This window comes from Odocoileus virginianus, chromosome 31, assembly GCF_023699985.2.
Source record: "Odocoileus virginianus isolate 20LAN1187 ecotype Illinois chromosome 31, Ovbor_1.2, whole genome shotgun sequence".
Lineage (NCBI taxonomy): Eukaryota > Metazoa > Chordata > Mammalia > Artiodactyla > Cervidae > Odocoileus > Odocoileus virginianus.
The window spans coordinates 16,896,825-16,908,528 of NC_069704.1; the positions used below are offsets into that span (position 1 = coordinate 16,896,825).

Genomic DNA, 11,704 nt, shown 5'->3' on the forward strand with positions numbered 1-11,704 from the left:
GATATTCTGTTGCCTATGGGAAACTACTACATGGAGGTATTACTATCACCTCAATCTCAGTTCACACAAAATTAAATTCATCTTCCCCTCCCCATATTCTAGTCTCCATCTCAACTCCCTTGTCTATTAATTATAATACCCTTCTTCCATTATACAGTGTTCTAAACTGGTTTCATCCCTCTCCTTTACCCCACATATCCAGGTTAAGTCAGGAAAATCTGTCCTATTTCAATTGTGTAATGTCTCTCTGTTCCCCATTTATACTGTTGGTTCAAGTTACTGAACAGCCTCCAGGGTGGCCTCTGTTCCCCCTTCTCTCACTTCAAGCACAGGCAAGGCTCAGATTATTCTTCCTTAAGTCACTCCGAAAAACCCTTCATGACTGCCATTTCTCTCTCCTTCCAACAGTAGAGTCTTCCCTACATGTAACACTCTTTCTACCCTGGCCAGGTCCCCTTTCCAAACCGACAGTTAAATGCTGCTGTACCTTTGTTCAAGCCGTTCCTTTTACTGAAATGTCCTTTCTTGTCCCTGCTTTGTACTAATACCTGTCTATCCTCCCACTCTTTCTAAACCCATCCTTAAAAGACAAATCAAGGGTGGTTTTCAGGAAGCCCACTCTCCATCTAGTCTATTCTTTCCTAACTTCTCCAATCCCTGAACCCTTAACCACCCCCAATTTAACCTCTCCTCAGTGCTGTTCACTGCGCCCTTTATATTCATCTCATAGTCACGATTTTAGTATTTTGAAAGTTTGGGTCCCTTTTCGAAAAGTCAAATACAGGATTGTTTTAGGGTAGTATTAATGGAGAGAACACCTGAAAGACTTAGTTTACACTTATATTTTCAAGCGTTGTTCAGTTTGCTACAAGCTGTAAGACAGGTTTTATCATTATTCCCATTTTATACCTGGGGAAAATGAAGCACAAAAATGTTACAGAATTTGGCCCAAACAACTCATTTGGTGACAGAGCTGAGCTTTAAACCCATAGTCTGGCTATACAGCGCATACTCCTGCCAGTACACAGCAGTGTTTAATTCTCAGGTTCCAATAGCCCTTCAGAGCAGCAGTAGGGGAAGAACTTAGGGAAAGTATGGCAAAAGGCTACTAGTCCATTAAGAGACGATCATTTCGTTGGGGATGGTGAAGGGAGACACACGTAACAGACTAAATTCAACTGAATTTTATTTTAAGAAAATTTTACATCAACAACATTATGTTGGGCTTTCCTGGTGGCTCAGGGGTAAAGAATCCGCCTGCCAACGCAGGAGGCACAGGTTTGATCGCTGATCTGGGAAGATCCCACACGCCTTGAAGCAACGGAGCCCTGTGGGCCACAACTCCTGAGCCTGTGTTCCAGAGGCATCAAGCCACGACCACCGAAGCACGCACACCCCGGAGCCTCTGCTCTGCAGTGAGAGAAACCACTGCAATGAGGAGCCTGCACACTGCAGCTAGACAGGAGCCCCCATTCGCCACAGCTGGAGAGAAGCAACAAAGACCCAGTGCAGCCAAAATGGTAATGATAAGAAAATAAATTTTTAAAATATGTATTATGTTTAAAAGTAAACTATTTTTGCTATTATAAATAATGCCACATGTAAAGATCCTGGCATCTAGCATTTAATATACTCTTGGATTACTAAATTAAAGGGTGTCAAATTTTTTATGGCCTTCAATATATGTCATCAAACTGTGTCCCAAGAGGGTCAAACCAGCTATTCAGCAAATCAATAAAGTACACTTGAGTCAAAACCACATGAGCAATTAATATTATTGTTAACTTTTACCAAAGGTACAGATGAAAAGGGTGTCTATGTGCCCTTAATTTGACTTATCGAAAGATTGAACATATTTACATATTAGTTTACTAATTCTCCTTCTGTAAACTAGCTATTTGTTGCAAAGATGCAATTTTTATACCATAAGAGCTCTTTGTATCATAGAGATACTCTAAATTATAATGTAAACCTTCAGTCTTACTATTGCTTTACCAAAAAACAAAAATACCCAAAATTAAACAGGAGGGGGGGGAAAAAAAGGACACTGTCTTTCTACTTTTCTATTCTAGTATATTCCACGCAGTATTGTGGCTCCTTAAGTCCATCAGATAGGGGTAGAAAGGGAAGGAAAAAGAAAACTTTAGGGGAAAGAAAGGGAAAAGAAAGAAAAAATGAGGACTGATCGGACAGAGATAAACACATACAGAAGTGAAAAGAGGCAGAAAAGGAAACAGAGAGCTTGAAAGGGAAAAGGTTATAGTAACACCAAGGTTCTCTTAGTGCCCACCAGTTGTGGGAATTCTGATTCGCTATTTAACCATTATTCCAACCTTAAATGCTCTTCTTTATCCAGAAGCTATGCTTGCCTCATAACAGGAAAGCAGCAGCTGGGGTGGGAAAAAGAGAAAGATGGGGCTTAGGCAGTGGCTAGGTGGCACTAATGGTGAAGAACACGCCTGGCTGTGCAGGAGACATAAGAAACATGGGTTCAGTCCCTGGGTGGGGAAGACCCCCTGGAGGAGGGCAGAGCAACCCACTCCAGTGTTCTTGCCCGGAGAATCTCATGGACAGAGGAGACTGGCGGGCTCCAGTCCATGGGGTCACAAAGTGGACACGACTGAAGCAACTTAGCATGCACAGAGCAGTATTACTGAGGAAATAGAAAGATGACTGTGTGACTTGTGACTAGCAACTGTGAAGTTTTATAATGGAGCTATAAGCAAAATATTAGGAAACACTATTTCATAGGCAGAGGAAATCAGCAAAACTATATAGCAGATACCAGGGGCTGCCTACCCAGCCACCACTCTCCCCAATCCTCCCAGCCTGGCTGGCGGTGTCCTAATTTTACTCTGGTGTTGCTTCACCCTCTACTTGACTCAGAGGGAAATCCTGGTTAGCCTAAACCAGTTACCACAGCCGTGCCTCCCCCCTGCTACAGATTGTTTACAGATGAGTATACAGCCCTCCCTAACTCCTGTTGAAAGAAAAACCACTGGAAGTTGTCAGCTGAGCATACACGAGTCTTCTAAAAGAGTCACATCCATCTTGGGATCACAAGGGGAGCTAAATGAGGGAAATGTACCTTCCATAAATGACAAAAAGAGAGAACTCAGGTCCTTGTGGATGTTATGTCATCAAGCCAAAGAACTAACCCAGCTGGAAGCCAGCCCACCTCTCAACTTGTAAGAGATAAGTTTCCCTTAATGTTTAGCTATCTAGATTTATGGTTTTTCATTTCTTAAAGCTGAATCACTCTTTTTTTTTTTAAAATCATTCTTAAGTGATTCATAATGAAAAATCTTACAAGATCGTGATTGTTATCATTACCATTATCATAATGCTACCAAAAAAAGGAAGACACTTTAATATCCTCCCTGCTACTTGAATATCTCAAAGTAAACATGTATTTTCAATTTTTCCATCTTTTTGCTGTTTTCCTTATTTTACATTATAATGTATCCAGAAATCAAACACTTCTGTTCAACAATTTACAGGATATCTCACAACCTCAAAAATAAGGATAAAAATAGCTTTTAATAGTTTCCTTACTAGATCGATGTCTAAGTATTTAGTTGTGGGATACTGTAGTAATATCATTTTCACACACACAGCAAAAAATTCCAGCAATTTATCAGCCAAAAGTTTAAACGTAAATCTTATTTAACAGTTGATATGAAATCAGAAAGGAGTCCACAAAGGGGAAAAGACTAACACCGCCTAACTTTAGTTCAGTTCAGTCACTTAGTCGTGCGGCCCCCTGGAATGCAGCACGCCAGGCTTCCCTGTCCATCAACAACTCACCTCCTAACTTACACCTTTACAAAACCACTTGCTTCACACATGAGATGTATACCTGCAATAGACCAGCTGCTTACGACAGCTGCTAAGACTTCTGTTGAGAATCTTCTTTGGAAGTATTTGTCCTTTTAGGGAATTCCCTGATGTTCCAGTACTTAGGAGTCAGTGCTTTCACTGCCAGGGTCTGGGTTCAACTCCTGGTTGGAGAACTAGGATCCCGCAAGCCATGTGGCAAGGTCAGAAAGAAAGAATTTGTGCTCTTAAAAAATTTTCATATTAAATTTTAAAACATCAGAGTTACTAAGGTTGGAGCTCATACACATCCAACCATGAAAGGAAAGAAAATTTGTTCAAATCTCTTCAAATTTCAAAGCTCAAATTTCACAAGCATCTACCATGTACCAGGTACCAGCTAAGCATAGAGAATGTCAGCAATGAACAAAGCATACGTGGTCCCTCTCCTCATCAGCTCAGTCTAGATCAGAGGTCAGCGAACATTTTCCCCATAGAGCCACAGAATAAATATTTACACTTGCAGGCCACAAGGTCTCTGTCACAACTAACCACTCAACTCTGCCACTGTAATGTAAGAGCAGCTATAGACACTGAATAAATGAATGAGTGAGGCTCCATCAATAAAACCTTATTTGTGGACAATGAAATTCAGTTATATGATTTTTATGAAATAATTTCTCATGCAAAGATGGTTAACTTTTTTCACCCATCTGAATATATAGAGATACCACTTTTAGCATTATTAGCTTGCAAGCCATACAAAGATTTGGCACATCGGCTGTAGTTTTGCCAACTCCTGGACTAGAAATTAACCATATAATTATGTACTGCTTTAGGTGTTCATAGGTAAACTATATAAGGCTGTTAAGAACTTAATGAGGAGACACGGCCTAGTTTGAAGGATCAAGGAAGTCTTTTCCCAACAAGAGACTCTGAGGCTGAAACTTGAAGGATAAGTATCAGTCAGCCAAAGACTAGGGAGAAAAGCAAAGAGCCTCCCAGACAAGTGAAAAGCATGTGCAAAGCCCTAAAAGAAAAACAAAGTCTACTGAAGAATCTGTGAGGCTGGATTACAAAGATTAAGGAGAAACATGGTATGAGTTGACAGCGACGCTGGAGAGGTACAGACCAGGCCACACAGCACTGCTGGCTAGTTCCAGCTGATTCTTGTCTCTGTCTTAAGAGTAATCAGAAACCATTAAAGGGTTTCAGGTAGGTGGGGGACACAATCCCCACACAGCTTTCGATTTTTTTTAAAGCGATCACTAGGACTGCAGTGTGGAGAAAAATCGGAAGGAAGCATGAATGAATACTGGGTAACCTAGAAGCAAAGTTCTGGCCAGAGATGACAGAAGCTTAGATTGGGGGACTTGTAGTGGAATTCAGGAGGTAAAAGAGACAAGCCATGGTGACTAGATATGGAATAACTAGAAGCAGATTTCCCACAAGTCTCAGGTTTCCAGTTTCCATACCATGATACTGGTGTCATTCAGTGAACCAAAGATGCTGAAAAAGATGTGTGTATCTGTATCTACATACTTTGAGTTTAGTTTTCACACACTGAGTTTGAGGTGCCTACAAGACATTCTAGTGGAGGAGCTAAGGAATCAGTGGTATATAGTTTTGAAGCCAGGATAAAGTTGGTTTCAGTTCAGTAATTTAGTTTGAGAACTGTCGGCAAATGGGTTGTAACTAAAACCATAGAAGGAGATGGAATTATCACAGAAAGTGTACCTAAGAGTGGTTTTCAACCTTGGCAAAGCATGAAAATCATCAGGGCAACTTTAAAACTTTTTGAGGCCCAGGTAGTACCCCTGGACCAAGGAAATAAGAATCTCTGAAAGGAGGACCCAGGAATCGTGTGGTATTTTTTGTTGTGTTTTTTTTTTTTTAACCTCCTAAGTGTTTCGAAATGGCAACCCACTCCAGTACTCTTGCCTGGAGAATCCCATGGAGGGAAGAGCCTGGTAGGCTACAGTCCATGGGGTCGCTAACAGTCGGATAGACTGAGCGACTTCACTTAAGTGTTTCCAATGTGGTGTCAAGATTGCAAAGATAAGACTTAAGACATTAAGGATTAATGGTAACTACAGAAAGATTAAGAGACTAAGTGGGTTTCAGGAGTTCCCTCATGGTCCAGTGGGTTAAGACTCTGCACTTCCATTGCAAGGGGTGCAGGTTTGATCACTGGTCTAAGATCAGGGATCTGGGAAACTAAGATTCCACATGCCTCCTGGAGAGGCCAAAAAAAAAGAGTGACTAAGTAGATTTCTAGTCTGAGTTACCTCATAATGTATCTTTCCAACCTCAGACTTCGTATCTCTACATTCCAGTTTAGTTCAATAGAAAAGACAGTAAGTAGTTCTAGTTTGTCTCTAATAGTCCTGAGAGCCCCAAAAATCTGAGTCAAAGTTATGAAACTGAAATAATTCCTCCCTCTACAGGAAGGGGTTGGAGAGAAAGGAGATGGCTAAATATTGAGTTGGCCAGAAAGTTTGTTTGGGGTTTTCCATAACATTTACTAACCAATTACCAGGAGTAGCATATAATATAGAATCTATTTCTATAAATAAATATCCTCCAAGCCAATAACATTTCTAAATGATAGGATTAACACATCAAATGGTATTTGATAGTATTTGTTAAGACTGGGAACTTTCTAACTGGACTAGTGTTGCTTATTATATCATATTGTTTCCTATCTAGTAACTCCAGCAAGTTCAAAATGGCATGACTTGAACTTGCACATTCCTTATTTCAAAATGTTATTGAGTGGACCTTTTGTAAAGATAAAATGAACTACAATTTAAGATATGGGAAACATATATGTGAACATAGAAACAGAAGCACAGGACTCAGATTCAAGACAAGGGTAAAGTTTGGACTGATCCCTTAGTAGCTCAGAGACTGCAGCCAAGTCTCAACTAACATCCAACTCTCAACTTCCTCAGCTGTAAATGGAAGTAAAGTCGACTTCAGAATTACTGGAGAAGCTGAAATGTGAAAAGGGCTGTGAAAAATAGCCATGCAAAAAGTCTCATCATTTTTACATTACTTTCCAGCCAATTTTAATATTAACATTGATTTATGTATTTTAAGGAATGGGATCTTCTATGCTTGGGCTTCCCTGGTGGCTCAGATGGTAAAGAATCCTCCTGCAATGTGGGAGACCTGGGTTTGACCCCTGGGTTGGGAAGATCCCCTGGAGGAGGGCATGGCAACCCACTCCAGTATTCTTGCCTGGAGAATGCCATGGACAAGAGGAGTCTGGTGGGCTACAGCCCACAGGGTCGCAGAGAGTCCGACACGACTGAGCAACTAGGCACAGCACATGCTAACAGCACAGAATTCAGAAGACAAAAACAGTCTTCATGCTGTGTTTTTTTTGTTTCAGTTAGAACAGGTATATTCTGTTGGGCACATTTTAATAGAATAACTTAGTCTCTGTTGGTAATTCCCACTACCCTTCAATTTTCATTTTTAACCTCTGACTTCAAATTCCACAAAGCAGGAGACTACAGTTACTAGTAAAATTCTTTTAAAGAACAGTTAACATTCTTAAAAGTTAACCAGTGTTTGTGAACCACTTGATTGTTTCTCATTTTTCATTTCATCCCAAGACAAGATATGAGAGCTAGAAAAACAGTTAAATATGGAGCTCTCAATTTGACGACATGGGACAAGACCAGAGACAAGAACCACCTCTCCAACAGACAGATAGAAGGGGCAGTTTGTACAACAAGAAAGATTATCCTCCATTCCTCTCACAATTTCTAAGGTTAGAACCAAAGGACACAGAACTTCAGAGCACTTGCAAAATCTCCTGACTTCCAAAGCACTACTGTGAGAAATAATGATCTAGCCATTAACGACAAAGACTTTTGACAATTCGCTAAGTAATCTTTCAAAAGCCTCCTTCATTCAAACTGGTTTGTCAATGGGAAAGAACATTTCATAAATCTGAAGATTTACAAGTGAACTTTGAAGTTTAACATTACAAGAATAGAAATTATGTCAGGTTATAACAGAACAAACGAATTATGGAGAGTTGGGAATAAATTTTAAGAGTCTTAGGGAGGATTAGTGCTGTAAAAAGAAACTCAAGACTATCTCACTTTTATGTTCCCTTCAAAGAGATTTTTAGGCAAAGGCTATCATGTACTGGCTTGTCTTGAGCATCTACTAGTATTAGCAAGTAACCTGCAGTGGTCACTAATAAGAAAACAAAACATAATTAAGAGTTCTATAAACATTTTTTCTAAGAGTTCTTAAGGTTCTTAGATACACATATCTGATACAGTAAAATAATTTTGCCAATAATTTCCTCCTTAAACAATGAAATGCAAGTAGGTATAGAATGTGACACTTTAGCTAAATTCAAAAACAGGATAATTATTTTGAAGACAAATTATGATATTCAGACACTGCCAAGAAAATGAAAATAACACCTGAATAGACTACAAGAGATGAAACAGTTTGGAAGACAATAACTCTTTTATGAGAGTCTACAATATAGGCAAGAGACTATGAGGGAAAATAAATTATATATATTTCAAAAGTGAATCCCTACTACAAACAGGAAACACACTATATTTACAATGATAAAACGCCAGGGCTTTAAAGTTGCTGACGATACCACTGAGAAAAGCTAAGCTGAACTGCAGATTACCCCAAAGCATGTTTGTTTTGATGTGCTGTGCAGGTTATCTTTAGAGTTTGCAGACAAGCTCCTTTAAGACGTTTTAGCCACTGCTCCAACTAAAACATAAGCACTGAGCACCAGTAGCAAAGAAAAAACCTGCTCAATTTTGCAAACTGACAGTCCCATTGAAAGAATAGGATGGAATGTGGGAAAGGCAAGTGAATTTTAACTTAAAACATTCAAATTTGAACGTAGAAGAGAATGGCTTGAAGACATTAGTCAACCAGCTCATGGAAGTGAAACAGCACATGGTTCAGGGCTGGATTCATATTAAATGTTACTTGCCAGCCAAATGTTCCAATCTGTGTATCTATATTCTGCTCATTGACTATTGCTGAGCCACTATCATGTACAAGGTATAGTAAGGCACTGCAATGAATACAAACATGTGGAAAACAAAAAGAGTTCCCACATTCAGGAAGTTTACAATCCAGTAGAAGGGATGAAAGAAACATTGTGCCTGAGAATACAATCCGGGCCTCTTAGAGAAGTTCATAGTGATGTGCAGGCTCACATTTAGAGAAGATGTGCAGCTGCCATCCCTATTTGGTTTCAACACAACACATATAGATACTATATTATCCCAATTGATGATGTTCCTGAAAGGAGCATTAAAATGCAGCAGATTGATAACATTTCACAAATAAAAGAATGATGCAAAACCTCAAATAAGGGAGAAAAAAAAAAACATGATGACCTGCTCTTTGGCACAAAACCTGCTCCTCAATGCTCCACTGAACACTACAAGTCCCTAAAGCTGAACTTAAGGGCATGTGACAGCTGTTGATTGGCTACAGGAAACCACAGGGGCAAAAACAAAAAAACAACGCACTCCTCAGGGTGCATGACGTGCGTCTCGTCTGTAGAACACAGCATGAAGCAAACAGTGGCTGCAAGAAGAGGAAAAAACAAGGAAAATACGTGTGACAGCATTCCGAAAAGTAAGATGTGGAGCTAGTCAAATGCAAGATCTGTTAAGCAGAGTTCGGGTCCAGCATCCATCCCTCCCAAATTTAATTGATTATAAATATGGAACAAGCCATCCATAAACTATCCAATACTTTCCTGTCTCTAAGGCATTTCATGTCCAAAAGAGGATACATAGTAAACCAATTCTTCAGAGAATGGCAACAGCAAAGATACCATTTTTGTCAAAATAATATTTAAGTAAATATTAGACCAACAGCACCCAACTAGATTCCTCTCTCTCCCCAAAAACCTCTAACCAGTTGAAAGGAATTGTGTGATTCCACACCTTTATCTGTTAATATGAGAAGTATAGACCTCTCCCTCCTAACACCACTATTTATAGTTTTTCTTTGTTATTCTAACTGAACAGTAAGGTTTCACTAACTAAAACCAATCAGCCTGACTATGATCCTAATAGGAAAAGAAAAAAAAAAAAAAAAAAACCACGAGTAAGCAAACATCCAAAAAAGAAATGGACAAATAGGATGGATACTTAATAAAACATAGATGTCCTCAATTCATCTGCAATTCCAGTCATTTGCTGACAGATCTCAGATTTTCAGAACAAGTATGCAGGTTATTTAAAACTGAGTTATATATAGTCATTTAGCAGTAGCAAAATACTTCTGGCATTATCACAGATGCTAGATCTCTGAAGGAATTTTTTTCCCCCAAACTAGCGCTTTTCTTCACCAAGAACGGACGACCCTTTATTTCTAAAAACAAGAGTCCTTGTCTCCCCCTCAAAACAAACAAATCAAAGACCATAGTTAAATTCTAAGCTAATGAAACTGTGAGATTACATCCCAGGCATTGTCAGAGCCTATTTTTCATACACCACCACCAGACAGTTTGATGCAGTATTCCTGATTGCTTTTTATCGTATTTGTAAATACACTCACTAATCCACTAAATTAGGTAATTTACAAACAGGTCCTCTCAGTTATTAGCGGACAGCAGTCAAGTCCTATTACATCTGATCCTTATACAGTTGTCTAAAACATTTCTATCCAGGTTAAGGGCTCCGATCGGCAAGAGAGAGAGGCAGGTTAGCGAAATTTGGATGGGGGCAGGGTAGACACTGGGAGAAATCTCTGCATCTCAGCCCTCAGCGACAACACTCAGCCAGTGTGCCCACAGAAAAACTAAATTGGGCACCTCTTCCTCCTGTTACACTGGCAACAAAGAGGGAGTTTCCGTAACGCTCCCGTCACCCTCCAGGTGCCCAATCTCCTTCCCAGCGCAGTCCCCGCGCTCCCGCAGGGGCCTCGGTGTGCGAAGAGGCCTGGGTGTCTGAGGTCAAGGCACAAAGGGGGGATGGGGTGGGAGGCGAGCTGCTGGAATCTGGGAAACCGGGTCGTAGGAGGGCTCCGGGATCCGCTTAAACGCTTGAACCCGGGCCGGGGGCAGCCGGCAGGAGAAAAGGGACAGAATCTCCAATACAGCAGAAACTGTAATAAGGTGGGAGATGGGGCGAACAGCCCAAGCTGGAGCTACTCCTCCAGGGAGCATAGAGGATAGTCTGTAGATGTGGAGCGGGCGGACTCCAAGGAGGTGGGAAGCGAGGAGGCAGGCCCGGAAGACGAAGGAAGGGGGGTGCCACCTGGGGCAGAGAGCAGGCGTCCTTGTTGCCTCTACCTGCGGGCTGGCGGGACGCGCCGCTCAGGTGTGACTAGGAGGCGGCGGCCAAGTCTGCAAGGGGCGCCCCGGGGGCCGCGCTGAGGCGCCTGCCAGTCGGCTGCCCTGGGAGCCAGCGCGGGGGCAGCGGCGGGACAGGGGGAGGTGCGGGTGGGGAGCGTCTCTGGAGTGCACGGTGGGCTGAAGGGAAGCTCGCGGGTCGTGGAAGGCGGCGGGCGGCCGCCGCGCGGCGCGAGGGAGGCATCCGGGCGGGCGGCCGGGAGGCGGGAGCCCCTCACCTGCGCGGCTGAGGAGGCGGAGCTGCAGCAGCCCATGGCGGGGCCGGAGGAGCCCGGAGGCGGCGCCGGGCGCGCAGCTACGCCCCAGAGCCTCTCGGCATGCGAGCCGGCGGGCGCCCGGGGAGGGCGCGGCCTGGCCCCACACGACTCGACGGCGGCGGCGACGGCTTGGGCGGCGGCGGGTGCTCAGGAGGCGGCGCGGCTCGGGGCGGGCGCCGACCACATCCCCCGGCGGCGGTGGCAGCGGCGGCGACTGTGGCTGCGCGGCTCCTGCTCCGCTCCTGCTGCTGCAGCTGCT

At 42.4% G+C, this 11,704-nt stretch overlaps 1 protein-coding gene across 3 annotated transcripts in view; it reads right to left on the reverse strand.

The window, feature by feature from the left end:
* SLC44A1 (solute carrier family 44 member 1) overlaps positions 1 to 11,490 on the reverse strand; it is a 208,509-nt gene extending 197,019 nt beyond the window's left edge. For all 3 annotated transcript variants that reach the window (XM_020869461.2, XM_020869460.2, XM_020869459.2), the window contains exon 1: positions 11,407 to 11,490. In XM_020869461.2, the coding sequence (XP_020725120.1) occupies positions 11,407 to 11,442 (36 nt within the window). In that variant the 5' untranslated portion in view covers positions 11,443 to 11,490. The remainder of the gene's footprint in view (positions 1 to 11,406) is intronic.
* Positions 11,491 to 11,704: the final 214 nt, after the last annotated feature.